At 46.9% G+C, this 15,325-nt stretch overlaps 2 protein-coding genes across 2 annotated transcripts in view; one reads left to right on the forward strand and one right to left on the reverse strand.

Annotated features, from left to right (window-relative positions):
- Positions 1-2,575: 2,575 nt before the first annotated feature.
- On the forward strand, positions 2,576-10,339 carry MYL2 (myosin light chain 2). Its single transcript, XM_005897404.3, is given in 8 exon segments — positions 2,576-2,641; positions 3,934-4,023; positions 6,299-6,374; positions 7,459-7,563; positions 8,134-8,212; positions 8,318-8,366; positions 10,017-10,036; positions 10,038-10,339. Coding segments are annotated over 8 exon segments (498 nt in total). The 5' UTR covers positions 2,576-2,638; the 3' UTR covers positions 10,114-10,339.
- Positions 10,340-11,558: 1,219 nt separating this feature from the next.
- Positions 11,559-15,325, reverse strand: part of CCDC63 (coiled-coil domain containing 63) — a 29,469-nt gene continuing 25,702 nt past the window's right edge. The window contains exons 9-10 of the mRNA XM_005897403.2: positions 14,179-14,382; positions 11,559-11,756 (exon numbers count right to left, since the gene is read on the reverse strand). Coding sequence (XP_005897465.2) covers positions 11,623-11,756; positions 14,179-14,382 — 338 coding nt within the window. The 3' untranslated portion in view covers positions 11,559-11,622. The remainder of the gene's footprint in view (positions 11,757-14,178; positions 14,383-15,325) is intronic.

Consider the following 15,325-nt stretch of genomic DNA (forward strand, 5'->3'; position numbering starts at 1 on the left):
CTGGGTAATTCTAACCCAGATGTGACTGCAGAGAGGAAATAACGTACCCTTTTTTTTTTTTTTTGCCATGGCAATAAATGATTCTTGGGTTTGCACCCCCAAAAGTGAAATTTTTTTTCTGAGAAAGAAAGTTGAGTGATTACTGCCATTTACTGAGGACCTGCCTGGGCCTCATAGTTACTCACTCTGGAAAAATCTCATAAGGAAGGTCTTTTATGGTTCTCACTTTATGTGCTCAGAGAGGTAAAGTCACTTGTCCAAGGTCACACAGTGCCCCCACCCCCAGTTCAAGTGCAATTTTGTCTGACCTCCCAGCCTGAGGGCTCAATCACTCCACTCCACCGCCTCAAACTGCCTAAGGTTGAATGAAAACTTTATAACAATCCCTACTCAGGCCCTTGACAAGGAAAGCAAAGTCTGTGTTACTTGTTTCTTTAACTACCTTGTTCTTTCCTAGGGGTCAAGGATCTTCCAATTTTCTCCAGCAATGTCCACAGAGGTTTCAGCACATCAGAGCAACTGAGAACATATTGGTAGACTGATTTGGTTGATAGGATCTCGTTTGCTGGCCTTGCTCCCAGTCAGATTGCCCCTGTCATGGGCACCCTAGGGGCTGGTTCGACACAGTGTCTCCTGCCAGGAACTCCTTATTACTCCCCTCGTTTCTGGTATGAAATCCAAGGCCAAACCATGCGATCTGCCTTGCACACCTTGCCGTTGCCTCACCTTGTGCCCCTGGCTCCCTCACTCACTCAGCTCAGGTCACATGCTCCTTCTGCTCCTCAAGATTCCCAGTCTGTCCTCCTCTGAGGCTCTGCTGTCCCTGGGGCCAGGAGCACTCTCCCCATCTCTGCTCAGCACTGCTGCCTGGCACTACCCTCTATTTCGTCCCTCCGTCGTATCTGTCACCACTGGAAATTCTCTGCCTTGTGCATTTGTATCTTTTCATCCATCTACCCCTTGCACCGTGTCATGAGGCATGCAGTTGTCGCTAGGCGGCTGTCTCCCCTACACTAGCCCCACGCCTGGCATGTAGCAGGGCTCCACGAGGCGGTGACCACCCACCCAACCATTGACTCTGTGGCCATACCACTGGGGTGGCTGAGGAGATGCTCTGCTTCTTAGAGGCAGATGTTCTGCTTCTTGGACTCTGAAGCCCGTCACCCACAGCCACTGAACAAGGCCACGACTTTATTCCAAGCCCTCCCTTCTCACTCCTTGGATCCCAAGGCTGCCTGCAAGGCCACAGGAGGAAAACCATCCTGAGAGAGATTAACCACCACAGTGCCTTGAGTTCTGAGAGCAAACTACCTTTCCCAAGGCCCTTTAAGAGCCTGGACTCTGGAAGCGAATGGGCCTCAGATCCACTCCCAGCTTCTGTCTGATCCAAGGCATCTCATTTTGCCTCTCAGGTCAGTTTCCTCATCTGTGAAATGGGGACACAGAAAACAAGGGGGTGTCTCCCACACAGGGTGATTAGATTTTAAACAGGAGCACAAAACATATACACGGTTCCTGGCACACAGCAGGCACTTGATGAGAGCTGTTACTTCTTCAGTCAGTTAACAGACTTGCTGAGCAGCTGCTGTGTGCTGGCCAGTCAAGAGCTTGGAGCCGAGGAGAGTGTGGTGAGGACTCACCCTCCTGAGCGGCCCACTGAGAGTGAACAAAATAAGTGAACTGCACGGTATGTTGTTGTTGTCCAGTAGCTCAGTCGTGTCTGACTCTCTGCGACACCATGGTCTGCAGCATGCCAGGCTTTAGGAAGTGGTAAATGCTGGGGAGAAACACAAAGCAGAGAAAGGGCTCTGCAGGGCAGGGGCTAAATGGCTGTTTTTAAAAAATATTTATTTGGCTGCATCAGGTTAGTTGTGGCACTCAAGATCTTCGCTGCGTCATGCAGGATCTTTCATCGCAGTACACAGACTCTCGAGTTACAGGAGCACTCGGTCTCTCTAGTTGTGGCCCAGGGGCTCAGTAGTTGCTGCGAGCAGGCTTAGTTGCTCCGCAGCATGCAGAATCTTGGTTCCCTGACCAGGGATTGGACCCATGTCCCCTGCATTGCCAGGCGGATTCTTAACCACTGGACCTCCAGGGAAGTCCCTAAAGGGTTATTTTTAAAATAGCGTGCTGAGGAGGTCTCATTGAGAAGGTGGGCAAAGACCTGAAGGAGGTGAGGGAAGGAGGTTCACAGATGTCAGATGGAAAAGCATTCCTGGCAGAGGAAACCACAGGTGCGAAGGCCTGAGATGGGACCCGTGACTGATAGTGTAAGAGAATTTTAAGTCTGCTCTCCCCGCCATTTTCCTCCTCAAAATTGACAAGCACAAGTGCCGACTGCCCAAGCGCTGCAGCAAGCAAGCAGCATCTCTCCCTGTGCACCAGCCGCCCAGCTCTTTAACCTTGAATGCCTTTCTGGGTCCCACGTGTCACCGGGTGGCGACTGAGCTGCCCTTACTTCAGAAGAACGGCATGGGGTGGGGAGGCCTTAGGTGGTGTCTGCCTCACCTACCACTGCCAAAAGTGGTCATGGGGTTATTTTTAAACGTGGGGAGGAAGTATTTATTGTTCCCAGGCTGAAGAGAGCTGGGCAGACTGTGGGATTCTTCTGGGGGAGCAGTGCTGTGTCCTTTCCACCATGGTGAGTACTCAGGGCCCCTGGAGGAAGTAAGTGATGCTGGGTGGCAAGGAGGGGACACCACCTACAAGCAAAGGACCAGGCGGGAAGGGGAGCATGGCAGCTCTCTGGGGCCCCAGATCCTGGAGGAAAAAGCACTGCTTGCTGCGTGCACACAGAGGAACCCCAATCAATGCCCCCGATAAGCCACAAATAACAGCAGCTCCCGGGGACTCGCAAAAACAAAATAAGAGAGTTGGCTTTTTTATGGCTTGTCTACTGACCTCTTGAGGAATCAATAACTCCCAGGGCTTGCAAAATGGGATTGAACGCTTTTAAGGATCAAATTGTAATTCTTTTCTCTTGTTCAGGCAGCTGGGGAAAAGAATCTTTTTGTTTTCACCTTTTGAACTTGCAAATTTAAAACCTCTCTCCCTGTGTTTAGTTAGGTATCCCTCTCCAGAAGCAGGAAGCCCCCAAAATCAGGATCAGTGTAAGGCTGTGGTTAGGGGCACAGACTCTAGAGTCAGTCTGCCCAAGTTCAACACTGGCTCTGCCGTTTTGTGACTGTGTGACCCTGGGTAAACGAGCCAACCTCTCTGAGCCTCGGTTGCCTCCCCGGGAAAATGGCGATGGTAATAATAGCATCCACTTGACAGAGCAGTTATCAGGACTGAATGCAATAACATATGCAGTGTTCAAGCGTTTGCTGTAACTCAAGTCAGAAGCAGGTGGGGAAATGTTAACTCACTCCCCTCTGCTCTGTTTGCATGGTGCAAGGACAGAACATTTAGAGAGGAGATGTTGCTGCCATTTGGATCAGGGGAAAATCGAGGGGGACAGAGCAGTTGGGTTTTAACACCCTGAAAATGTGTCATTTCATCTCGCATTCTTCATGGTTTAGTGAGCCTGACTTTTTTTTCGCCTCCAATCAATTCTCCTTCTGTGCATTACTGAACTTTTTTGTGAAATGCACCGGAACAAAAGCAGCCGAGTCCTGCTGGAGCTGATCCGAAAGCCTGGCCTCCATCCCTGGAGACACACCTCTACCTCCCCTAGTTTGCAAAGGAGCTGCTGCAAGGCCCACAGTCTTTTACAATCCACCAGAACCAGGCTGATTTTGAGAAGTCTTATTCCATGTCCTTTTAACTTTCCAGCACCGCCTTTTTGAGATGAGTGTCGGTACCATACCCCCATTTCACAGATGAATGGCTGAGGCTTACCCAGAGATGGAACCTGATCTAGTTTTCTAATTCCCAGCCTCTGACTCTTTTAACTGATGTTTGTTTTGTTTTGTTTTGTTTTTTACCCTCTAGTCACCTAAGAAAGCCAAGAAGAGAGCAGAGGGAGCCAATTCCAATGTGTTCTCCATGTTTGAACAGACCCAGATCCAGGAATTTAAGGAGGTGGGTGCAACTGGGTGGAGATTCCCACATGCTAGAAGGAGCCTTTCCCTCATTCCATATTCCCTGCAAGGACCTCTCAGTTATATTGTCTTTGTTTTCGTTCTGTTGTTGTTGGCCGTCCCATGCCATGTGTGGGATCTTAGTTTCCCAGCCAGGAATTGAACTCACGCCCCTTGCAGTGGAAGTGCAGAGTCTTAACCCTTGGATCAGCAAGGAAGTCCTAGCTTGTCTTTATCCTCTCCAAAACACCCCAAATTCAGTCTGAACATGTGTGTGAATGACTTAAAGAAATTAACTTTCGCTGATCATCAAAACAAAGCCTATGTCTTGTTGAAAATGTAGGAATGAATTTCGGAAATGCATGAAGAATAAAAATGACCTGACTTATATATAATTCTATGACCCAGAGATGATCAGTTAACATTTTGGTATATGCCCTGCCAGTGGTTTTTGTTATGTATGCACATATTTGTTAAACAAAGTGACCATCTTCTATGCACACTAATCTGTACCTGTTATTTTTTCTTGAGCAGTTCAGCACCAACATTTTCCATCATTTATTTAAATCACCTCCTATGGTTAGATGTTATGTTTAGAATGTTTTACTATTATAATTAACACCCTTTGCTTGTATCTCTGGTTATTTCCTTGGGGTAAATTCCTAAAAGTGGAACAGTTGGATCGAAGGAAATTTTTTTTTTTTTTTTTTACAAAAGGAACTAAAACCAAATACAACCACTGGTCCAAGCTGCCCTCCAGAAATCCTGTGCTCATTCTGACTCCCATCAGCCCCAAGAGGAGAAGGTGCCTTTCCTGCCACATCTCCATCAACACTGGGTGTTAACATCTCAAACATGATTTCTGCCAGTCGGAGAGATGTCTGAGAGTATTTGAGATTTTAATTTTTACCATCTTAATTGTTGACTGCTAGCTGGGTCTGAAACCCTACCCCAGTCTATGGGGATGTGCCTTCATAAGCAAACCTAAGTACCAATTATGTAAAATTAAACCACTGCTGCAGGCTCAGGATACACTGAATTAATTTTCCAGCCATCCTGATGGCTCACACTGAGTTATCCACTCTCTCACCTGGCCCTTCAGAGGAAAACACTCTAAAGCTATGCCAGAGAGGCCACAGTATTTTATATGAAAGGAGAAACCACTGGGGACTTCCAATGGGACATGAAGACTTGCCCCTTCTGTCCCCACCAGCATTCAGATCACAGGAACATCACGCCCCACGGGCTGCCAGGGAGAGAGGAATTCCTGGGATGAAATGTCACATCTGAACCTGAAATAGTTCTCTTTCCCGGAGAAGACTACATCCTCCCTGCTCCCTCCCTCTGTCCCAACTTCTGGAATGAGATCAGCTGCTGGGGGCATGACCTGGGGGTGCAAATACTTTCAGGAACCAGTTGTTAAAAGAACTCAAGAAACGCAGATATGATACGTCATTGGTACAATACCTGGGCATTCACAAAGCTCTTGGAATCTCCTTCAGAGCCAGCTGGAAAAGATCACTGGCTTCGTTTTACAGATAATGTGGGCTTGCAAGTTGGTGAGCAGACTCCAGTTTTTAACTCATTTTTTTTTTCAACAACAGCTTGATAAAGTTATAATTCACATACCATGTATTCACCCTTTTCAAGTAAGTGTACAATTCAGTGGTTATTTAATACAGTCACAGCATTTTGCAACCATCATCACTTATCTAATTTTAGAACATCTTCATCGCCCCCAAAAGAAACCTCATACCCATTAGCAGTCACTCCCAAGTCCCGCCTCCCCCCAGCCCCTCATAACTACTAGTCTATTTTCTGTCTCTAAGGATTTGCCTGTTCTGAATGTTTCATAGAAATGGAATCGTTCCCTATGTGGCCTTCTGTGTCTGGCTTCTTTCACTTAGTATCATGTTTCAGGGTTCAACAATGTTGTAGCATGTGTCCGAATTTCCTTTTTATCTTTGAATGACATTCCATTGTGGGGAGAGACCGCATTTGTTTATCCATTTATCAGTTTGGAGCTGTTGTGAATAGTGCCGATGTGGACGTTCACACACAGGTGTTTGTATGGGTCCATGTTCTCATTTCTCTTGGGAATACACGGGAGCATGAAATTGCTGGGTCCTGTAGTAACTCCAGATCTAATACCTAATATCCCTTGATGCTCCTTGAAAACCCCAGAACCCCACTTCCCCCAGCCCTTGGCACAATCTCTGGGGGCTCCTTCCCACAATTTCTCCTGGGCTGACCAGACAATCGCCTCCCTTTTGCAGGCCTTCACCATCATGGATCAAAACAGGGATGGCTTCATCGACAAGAATGACCTGAGGGACACCTTTGCTGCTCTTGGTACGTCACCCCGCACCACCACCCAACACCAGCTAGGAAGGTCTTCTTATCCCACTCCCGTGAGGGGCAGGAGGTGAGGCTATCAAAAAGGTCAAGAGCTTGTCATTTTGAAACAGCTCAACCAAGATCGATCTTTAAGGCAAATTTCAGAGGATAGGAAAGAAGTGTTTAGTCTTTGAGTATCTTAACATATATTTTTCTTTTAAAATCATTTTTATATGTTTTTGAATACAATGGCAGTTTACAATAGAAAACTTGGAAAATTCAGAAAAGTATAAAGGAGTAGACAGTGTTGACCACTAGGGCATATTCCACTATTAACATCTGAGCCTCTAATTTTTTTCCTAGGCATCTCGTGTGTGTGCATGCTTAATAGTTAGACTCATTCTATTTTGGATTCACCTTTTAAAATTTAACATCTCGGTAGGGTGATCATGAGCACCTGGAACTGTTTCAAAATATAAGTGTCCAATCTGTCATCTCCTCCTCCATTCCTACCCCCAGACCTCAGGTCCATGAACAGCTGGGCAGGTTTTGTACTGAGCAGTTATACAGAGTACTATTCGTATTTGTAGCCACTGTAGATTATTACATTTAAAACATAAGTTATCTTAATAAGGGGTGGCTTTTTCTAATTTATACAAACGTACTATATGGGCTTGTGACAGTGGCTAGGACAGGTATATCAGAATCTCTGAGGCTGTGCGGGTTAGAGCAGCTATAATTTGAAAAATTTCCCTCAAATTCTGATCTGTTTCTCCCACCTCCAAGTGAGAAGGGCTAATTTTATAATATGAGGATTTCTTATTTGAGTAAAACATTAAAACATCTGTATAAAATGTTCCAGGTCCTGAAAGCACAGATTTAAAAATAACTAAACCCTCTGTGAGTTGTTTCCAGTTGTCTGGTTATTATAAATAACACTTTTGAGAACATCTCACGTGAATCTCTGGCCCCGTCTACTGTGTCTCCGATTATTCCTAGACAAGATTCCTTGAAGTAGGATTACAAGGGCAAATGCCAGTGCCCTGACAGCTGTTTCTGTCCCAGCTCAGAATCGCTGAGTGTCTGCCTCCTGCTCTAGGGCGTGTGAACGTGAAAAATGAGGAAATTGATGAAATGCTCAAGGAGGCTCCAGGTCCCATTAACTTTACTGTGTTCCTACAGATGTTCGGGGAGAAACTTAAAGGTAAGTTCATGTGTATTTCTGTTCATCTGTGTCTGTATAGGTATATATCTGTATATGTGTGTGTGTTGGTTTGTGCACCTGTGTGTGTCTGTCTTTATGTGTCTTCATCTTTGGGCATCGATTAAAAGCACTAGGAGAACATACAGGAGTTGGCAGATGAAGGCAAGGTAACATAGGAGAGGGAGAGAATAAAAAGAGCAGTTAATAGTGCTCCAAGGTTGGCCCTCATCCAGACCTCATACCAAGCACTTTAAATGCATTATATGCATCACCTTAGTCGAGGACGTAGCTTCTCTTCTTATCCTCGTCTACAGAAGGGGAACTGAGACTCAGAGACGGAAAGTCACGTGCCTGAAGCCACACAGCTAACAAATGCTGGAGTCAGGATCCAAATCCCAGTCTTTCTAAGTCGAGATCCATGCCTGACCTTGGGTTTGCTCCAGAAATAACTGGATTCTCAGCCCACGCTTTCAAAACACCAAGGCTCGGTGCTCAGAAGTGGTGAGGCCTTTCTTCCTTACCCAAGATTCTCAGCCACCCATGGCACATCAATCCCATTTTCTGTTTCAGGAGCAGATCCCGAGGAGACCATTCTCAACGCGTTCAAAGTGTTTGACCCTGAAGGCAAAGGAGTGCTCAAGGCTGATTAGTGAGTGGGCTGTGAGTGGTGGGAGGGGGACATGGGGGTTCCTTGCTTCTCCCCACAGCCCTCCCCACAAAGCCGGGGTCAATATCTGCTTTTCTCTCTCTGCAGTATCAAGGAGATGCTGACAACGCAGGCGGAGAGGTTTTCCAAAGAGGAGGTAACGGGCCCCTTCAGACACCCTCTGTACCCCAGTTACTGGCCTCACTTACTGGCCTCACTTACTGGCCCCAGTTACTGGAGAGGGACTCCCCCTCTAGACTCTCTTACATAAAATATCCCTGACCCCACACTGAGAGAGAATCTGCTCTGGTTTACTGAGCCCTTATCTCATTTCATTCCCTCAATCACCCTGTGAGGTAGTGACTAGCACTATGGTCATTTTACAGATGGCGAAACTGAGGCTCAGGGAGGCAAAGTTACCAGCCTAAAAGGACAACACTAATGGGAAATGCCGGGTCCTAGATCCAAACCTCTGTCTGACTCCAGGTTCTGCCTTCCTTGTAACACATTGAGACGGTGACGGCATCAATTTCCTGATGGACTGAAAGTGTCACGCAGGGTGACCATGTATTGTTGTGTAGGTTGTACACCGCACAATCCTCCTGGATGCCCTTAATAATATATACTGCAGAGTATATATTCGTTGCAAGTTTTTTCCAGCAGATGGCAGTAAAGTGTCTTGCTATAATTTTCTAAAAATCAGAACACAAGACTTTCTGGCAGGTGGCAGTAATGTGCCTGGAAGAAGGGGCACTATTGTTATCAATAATTCATCAAAGGCCCTGTATGAACAAGCAACTGTCTTGTCAACATTGCTAATTAATCTTAATGAATCTATTTAAAATAGTCCCTTGCCGCCTTTCAGGCCTGATTCCGTGAAGTTTCACATTTTACTAAAAATTTTATTTGAATTTCCTCCTTAAAATTCAAGCAGTTGAAAGAGCCTGCCTTTAAACTCCCACTATCTGTGACTTCGGACAAGCTCCTTAACCTCACTGTGCCTCAATTTCTTCATCTGTAAAGTGGAGACAATAATAGAATCTACTTCATAGTACACATGACGATTAAATGAGTTCAAATGTATAAAGTGCTGATACATGAAAAAGGTAATATGTGTTAGCTATTATTAACCCCAAATTAAAAAAACAATAATTAGCCAATATTCTTTAAGGACTTCCTGGTGGCTCAATGGTAAAGAATCCTCCTGCCAATGCAGGAGACTCAAGTTTGATCCCTGAATCAGGAAATCCCTTGGAGAAGGAAATGGTAACCCACTCCAATATTCTTGCCTGGGAAATCCTGTAGACAGAGGAGGCTGGTGGGCTACATTCCATAGGGTTGCAAAAGAGTAGGACATGACTTAGCAACTAAACAACTAAAAAAATTTTTAATGTAGAAATCACACATTAAAAAAAATTAAATTTCCCTCGAAGAATCAAATTCCTCAAAGAGTCTGACTCCTTGCCCACATGGCCACAATGGCTGGCCCTGAGGAGTTATAATCTCTGTAGATGGACTATGTCTCCATTTAACCACAATCCCCAACAGGCCCATCATGCTCCCCTACATAACCTGCCCACCCCTTTGCACACACAATTGAGTTTGCAATCCCTGCTTTCCCCATTGCAGGCTGGGTACCTAGGAACATCCCTGCAGGATGGCCCTTGGGGTCAGCACCTGAGGAAGGAAGCAGGAGGGCAGGGAGGGAGATGCCCATGGCACCCCATATCCTCCAGGCCCCAGCTGCCTCTCCACGTGGGCCGCCCTCCCCCCGAAATCCTCAGTATGTCTTGCTGGTTCGTTGCAGATTGACCAGATGTTTGCCGCTTCCCCCTGATGTGACTGGCAACTTGGACTATAAGAACCTGGTGCACATCATCACCCACGGAGAAGAGAAGGACTAAGGGAGTGGCTTGCCTTTGGGTGGGCAGATGGGGGCATCCATGCCCTCTTCTCATTTTTCCCAGCAGTGCACCACCCCCAACCCTGGCCAGTTGGTCATGTGGCTGCCTCATTTATCCACCTCCATCTTCTTTGCAGCCTTGGTGCCCTAGAGCTACCACGTGACCACACAGCTGGCAGATGGAAATTCACCCAGAGTCCGTGTTCAAATAAAAAGGAGGTCGTGTATTTGCTCATGGTGTGTCCTTGAGTAAGGAAGACCCTTTGCTAGTTCCCATGAGGCAGTATATGAGTTAGGGATGGCCCTGCTGCTGTTATTATTGAATTTTAGTGACTCTTTACTTAAAACAGATCTTCAGGGACTTGGGACTCTGCTTGTGGTCCAGTGGGGTCACCAGCAGTTCCTGGTTCTTGTCTATCCCTTCAGCAATCCTAGTGGAAAGAGGACACCTCTCTCTCTTTCTCCCAGATCCACACAAATCCCAAAACAGGGCCTGTGCAATACGGGAACCAACCCTGAAACAGGTGCAGTACTCTGACTAACCCCCTCGCAGGGGTTGAAATCAGCCCCTTCCAAACCTTACATGGCCTGAGGGTGGGAAGGGCCATTCCCAACGGAAAGTCCAGATGTATTTTAGGAGGAAGGGGGAGTAGATGTCAGGTAGTCTAAGTTTTCAAGGGAACCTCAAGAATCTGGGAGCTAGCCAAAGTGAAAGATGTACTGGGAACAAAGAGCTGAAGCTGGGATCAAAGTGGCAGCTGGGGTCACCTAGAGGGAATGAGATGGTCTGGGTGGTTGGAGGAGCCAAAACTGAAGTGAGTCGTTAAGGTTCAAGAACAATAACAGAGACCCCCCCAGAGGAGAAACTCAGGGTCTGCTCCAATGACATCACTTGCTGGGAAATGGGGTTCCTTTTGAGCCAACTGAGAAGGCAAGGACTCAGGACCCCATGCCATACCATGATGACCCTTCATGATCCACACCCTGTGATGACCCATGCCCCCCTCACATCCAGAACCTGTGACCTGGGGCTCCTGCAGAGACAAGGCCAGGCCCAGGAGAGGCCCCAGCTCATGGCACTCAATAGAGTTTGTGTTTCAGGACAAGACATCCTGGACACAGCTCTACAGTGACACACTCATCCATGCACCCCTCCCACACACAGATACAGACACAGGGCCTCCACGGCTCCCGGTTCCCACCTGTGAGTCTGCTGCACACTATGTGGTTCTAGGACGTGAAATCAGTATTTTGGCTCCCATGTGGCCCCTACACTTCACCTGGTGAGCCGTGATGGGGGGTTACCATCTCAAGGGTTCTCAAGGGCCACGGTGACCTCACACCACTCTTGCCACCTGTGCCAGCTTTGGATCTCCACCCTCCTGCTCCTCTACCCCATCCTGGGGAGGTGCCAGCGCCCCAGTCTCTTAGAAATGAGTGTAAAGAGGCACTGGGGTTACAGAAGACAACATTTACTCTCTCTAGTTATGTACAAATGGCCAGAGCCGCCTCAGACTGTTACCTTCTTCTTGGACTTCAGCTCGTCCCCTTTTTCAGGCATGCTGTCCCTGTTTCGAGACTCTCTTGTGGCGTAGTGGCTGAGCACCATTTGCCGAAGGCTGCTGTGGTCCAGGGGCTGCTCCACTGCACCAAAGACGGGACCCGTGTGAGGAGTTCAAAAATCAAATGCAGCACAGCAGGAGGGTGGGCTTCTTTCCCAGGGCTAGCGCCCCTTTGCCCTGTTCAAAGAACTTCAAGCCTGGTTTGGTGACGCCCACAGCACTGGGGGTGGGGGAGTGAACATTCTCCAAGTTCAGGGAGAGGGAGGACAGGCAGGGATGTGCTGCTCAGGGATGGCCAGACAATAACTGTCTTTTTCCTCCCAGACGAGGATGTGAAGGTGAGTTGGATTTAATATCAAGGAGATAGGGCTACCACGTGCAGTTGCTCAGGATGTAGACTGCACAAAGACACCTGTTTCTGCAGGACTGAAACCCATGCCCCCCCCCACCACACACACACACACACACACACTTGATTGCCAAGCCACGTCTATCCAGCAGGGGTGGCTTTTTCTAATTAATCTGCCTAGAGGGGCTTCCCTCTTCTAATTTATACATGCAAGCCATAGAAGCGAGTGGGCTAAGAAAACCTTTATCAATATTCCCTTGAACAGAAATGAAGATATCATCTGTATATTCCTGACCTTGTGAGGACAGTGTTATCAATGGCTGTTCTCTGACACCCTCCTCATTTAAGAACTCAAAGGGTCAAGGGAAGCTGTGCTAAGGTGGCTGACACCAGCCCTGGTTTTCACTCCTGCTAACTTTCAGTTGCCTTGAATAAGTCAAACAGATGTGTGTACACCTGTGCATCTCTGCATATGCACATATTGGCAATTCCCTCCCTCCATTCTTGGCACACCTGCACACTTGAAATGCTGCTCACAGAAGAGGGGAAACTTTTTTAAAAACCAGTTTTTCCCCTCTGGTTACTGAAATCACACAAGGTCACTGTAAAAGAAATTCTAAGCAATGACAGAATTAACTCAGAAATACAAAGTTCTCTGCAACCCACCACCCAGAAATACCCACTGCAAGTCAGCATATTCACCCTCTTCATTATTATATATATAATCAAGACACTTTCCTTCCCTTCTTCCTCCTCCTCCTTCCTTTTCTCTCTCCTCTTCTCTCTCTCTTATGTACCAGGTTGTGAAAGGCGGTCTTGTGCACTGTAGGTTTTACACAGCATCCCTGGACACTAGATGCTATATACACACATGTCACGTGTGTATCATACACACATAAACATGTCAGTTCATGTCAGCCCACAGCATTCTTTTTAGTGGCTGCAGAATATTCCATCACACGCATGGGTGAACTGTAACTTATTTAACCAATCTCTAACGGGCGAGCGTTTCAGTCATTTCCAGTTCAGCTGCCCTCCTACTTCCACCTTCGACCCTTGAGTAAGTTTTTCTCTGAAGGACCAATCCCCACAATCAAGATTACAGACTCTACGCATGTATCTGAAATCCAGGGTAATTATTAGGTAAGCCCATTTCACCTGTAACCTGCCTTCACTAATCAAGGTCATTTTCTTATTGGTACAAACGTCTTGCTTGTCCTCCAGGCAACATGTAGCCTAAACAATGTGTCTGCCTGAGTTGTTTTCTAGGAGCTTGGGTTCAGCTGTGTCTAGTTCCAGCTGAGCAGGTTAACCCTGGATAGAGCCACAATCCTTCCACTGAGCACACATGAGTGTCGCTGGATGACATCTTGAACACACAGAGGCCCATACTTAGTTACACCTCTACAGAACCAGGATTAGGGCACCACTTTCCAATCGCCTTTCCCCACATGTTCCATGCCTCAGATCACCAGGCATCTTTATTCTTTATCCCATAAACACCAGAGCCCCTTGCTTTCTGGGAGGCGGATCTTGGAGATTTGTCTCCCCATCTCCTCTCCTTGGCTTTGCGGACTTGCGAATGAAGCACCCTCTCTCTGCTGACCCTCCATGTCTTGGCCTGGCTTGCTGCGCACAGCAAAAATGCAACCTGGCTCAGGAACATAACCACTCCTCAACCTTCCTGAACATGTTGCCAAATTGCCCACCAAACACCATGTGGGGCCAGAATTTACCCCCACCTCCAGAGAGAAGGGCTAGTTCCCTCAACCCCCACAAACCGCAGTACCACCAGCTTCTGCTTCCAAAAGCAAAGAAGATCCATGTACCTGCGCCCGCAGGGCTACAGTTTATCTCTGGTGTGAACCAAGCCTCAGCTGCTTCAATCATGGGATAGGGGGACACAGATGGGGTTGGGGAAAGGAGATCACAGGTGGAGCGAGACTCAAGAGCATACGGTGAGGGTAGGAAATGGCATCAGGGAATCTCATCTGCTCATAACTTGCCATCTTGGAAATTTTGGCTACTTTAAGGTTCATGAAATGGTCACAGAGTAGTTGTAATTTTTTAAAGTATCCGAGATAACTAAACTTCAGAATCTGTGGCTTTGTCATCATGCTGTAGAAAGAAAACTCCAGGTAAGAAGAGAACTCACCTTCATCCAACTTGTCGCTAAGGGGGTCAGCCCCCAACACTGGAGGGATGACCTTGATGGGTTCTGCAGGCTTGAGGAGGGCGGAGCCGCCCCAGAAGGGGTTGAGGAAGGATGGCTGGACCTCCGCCTCTGCTACTTCCATTTCCATAAGCCGCTTGTAGGATTCTAACACCAGCAAGTCATTGGTCTTCTTCTCAATGATGGCTGGAAAAAAGGTGTAATCAAGAAGTTTGCCAGAGACCTGGGTCCTAGGGGAACTAGAGGTAGCGCTCCCTGCTGGAGAGGAAGAGAAGTAACAGGACGGGGGCAGGTGATGAATGCCTATAAGGACAAGGGCTTTCTCTTGGGTTACATCATTCATTCCCTAGAGAGCGCAATTTGGTTCTTGAGGGGCAAAACCAATCTGACTCTTTGATGTATAAGGCACGATATACATAAAAAACATGAACAGTTATATGGTATATCAACTGTATGAAAATTCCATAAGGAAGAGCAGGCTCCATAGCGGACAATAATAAAAAGAAGGTTGAGGAACTTTTTTTTAACACTAAAAATTGGGAGCCGTGGGAAAACTCTGCCTTAAACTACTGATCTTTTCCTCAGTGCTCTGAGTTTGGGGGAGCTGTCCTTCCCACTGTGTTTCACAGCCCCATGGAGTCATCAGAATAATTCATTCATTCATTCATTTATTCATTCCACAAATGATTATTGGATGCTTATCAGACCAGGCACGGTGCCTGAGACGCCACGAGGCATGGAGGGAACACAATGACCATAAACAATAACAGAGATGCAAACCCTGAGGAATGTGAATGGGAAGAAGGAGAGAAGGGCAGGTCAGCAAATAAACACACACACTCCTCACTATCCAGATGCTTGTCATCTGAATTCAGTAACTATTGGGTTTAAGGGTTGTTGTTTTTTTTTAATTTTCATATAACACATACCGTTTCTCTTCTGTCTGAAAATCAGGGACCAAAAAGATTCATATCTGAAACTTGCTATTGGTTCTCAAGAACCTCCTCAATTCACACAATGAGAATTACCTGTATATAGAGACAAACTAGGCAAGGATTAAGTAATAGAACTGCTATGAGAGTGAGTACCAGACCACCTGACCTGACTCATGAGAAATCTGTATGCAGGT

This window comes from Bos mutus, chromosome 17, assembly GCF_027580195.1.
Source record: "Bos mutus isolate GX-2022 chromosome 17, NWIPB_WYAK_1.1, whole genome shotgun sequence".
Lineage (NCBI taxonomy): Eukaryota > Metazoa > Chordata > Mammalia > Artiodactyla > Bovidae > Bos > Bos mutus.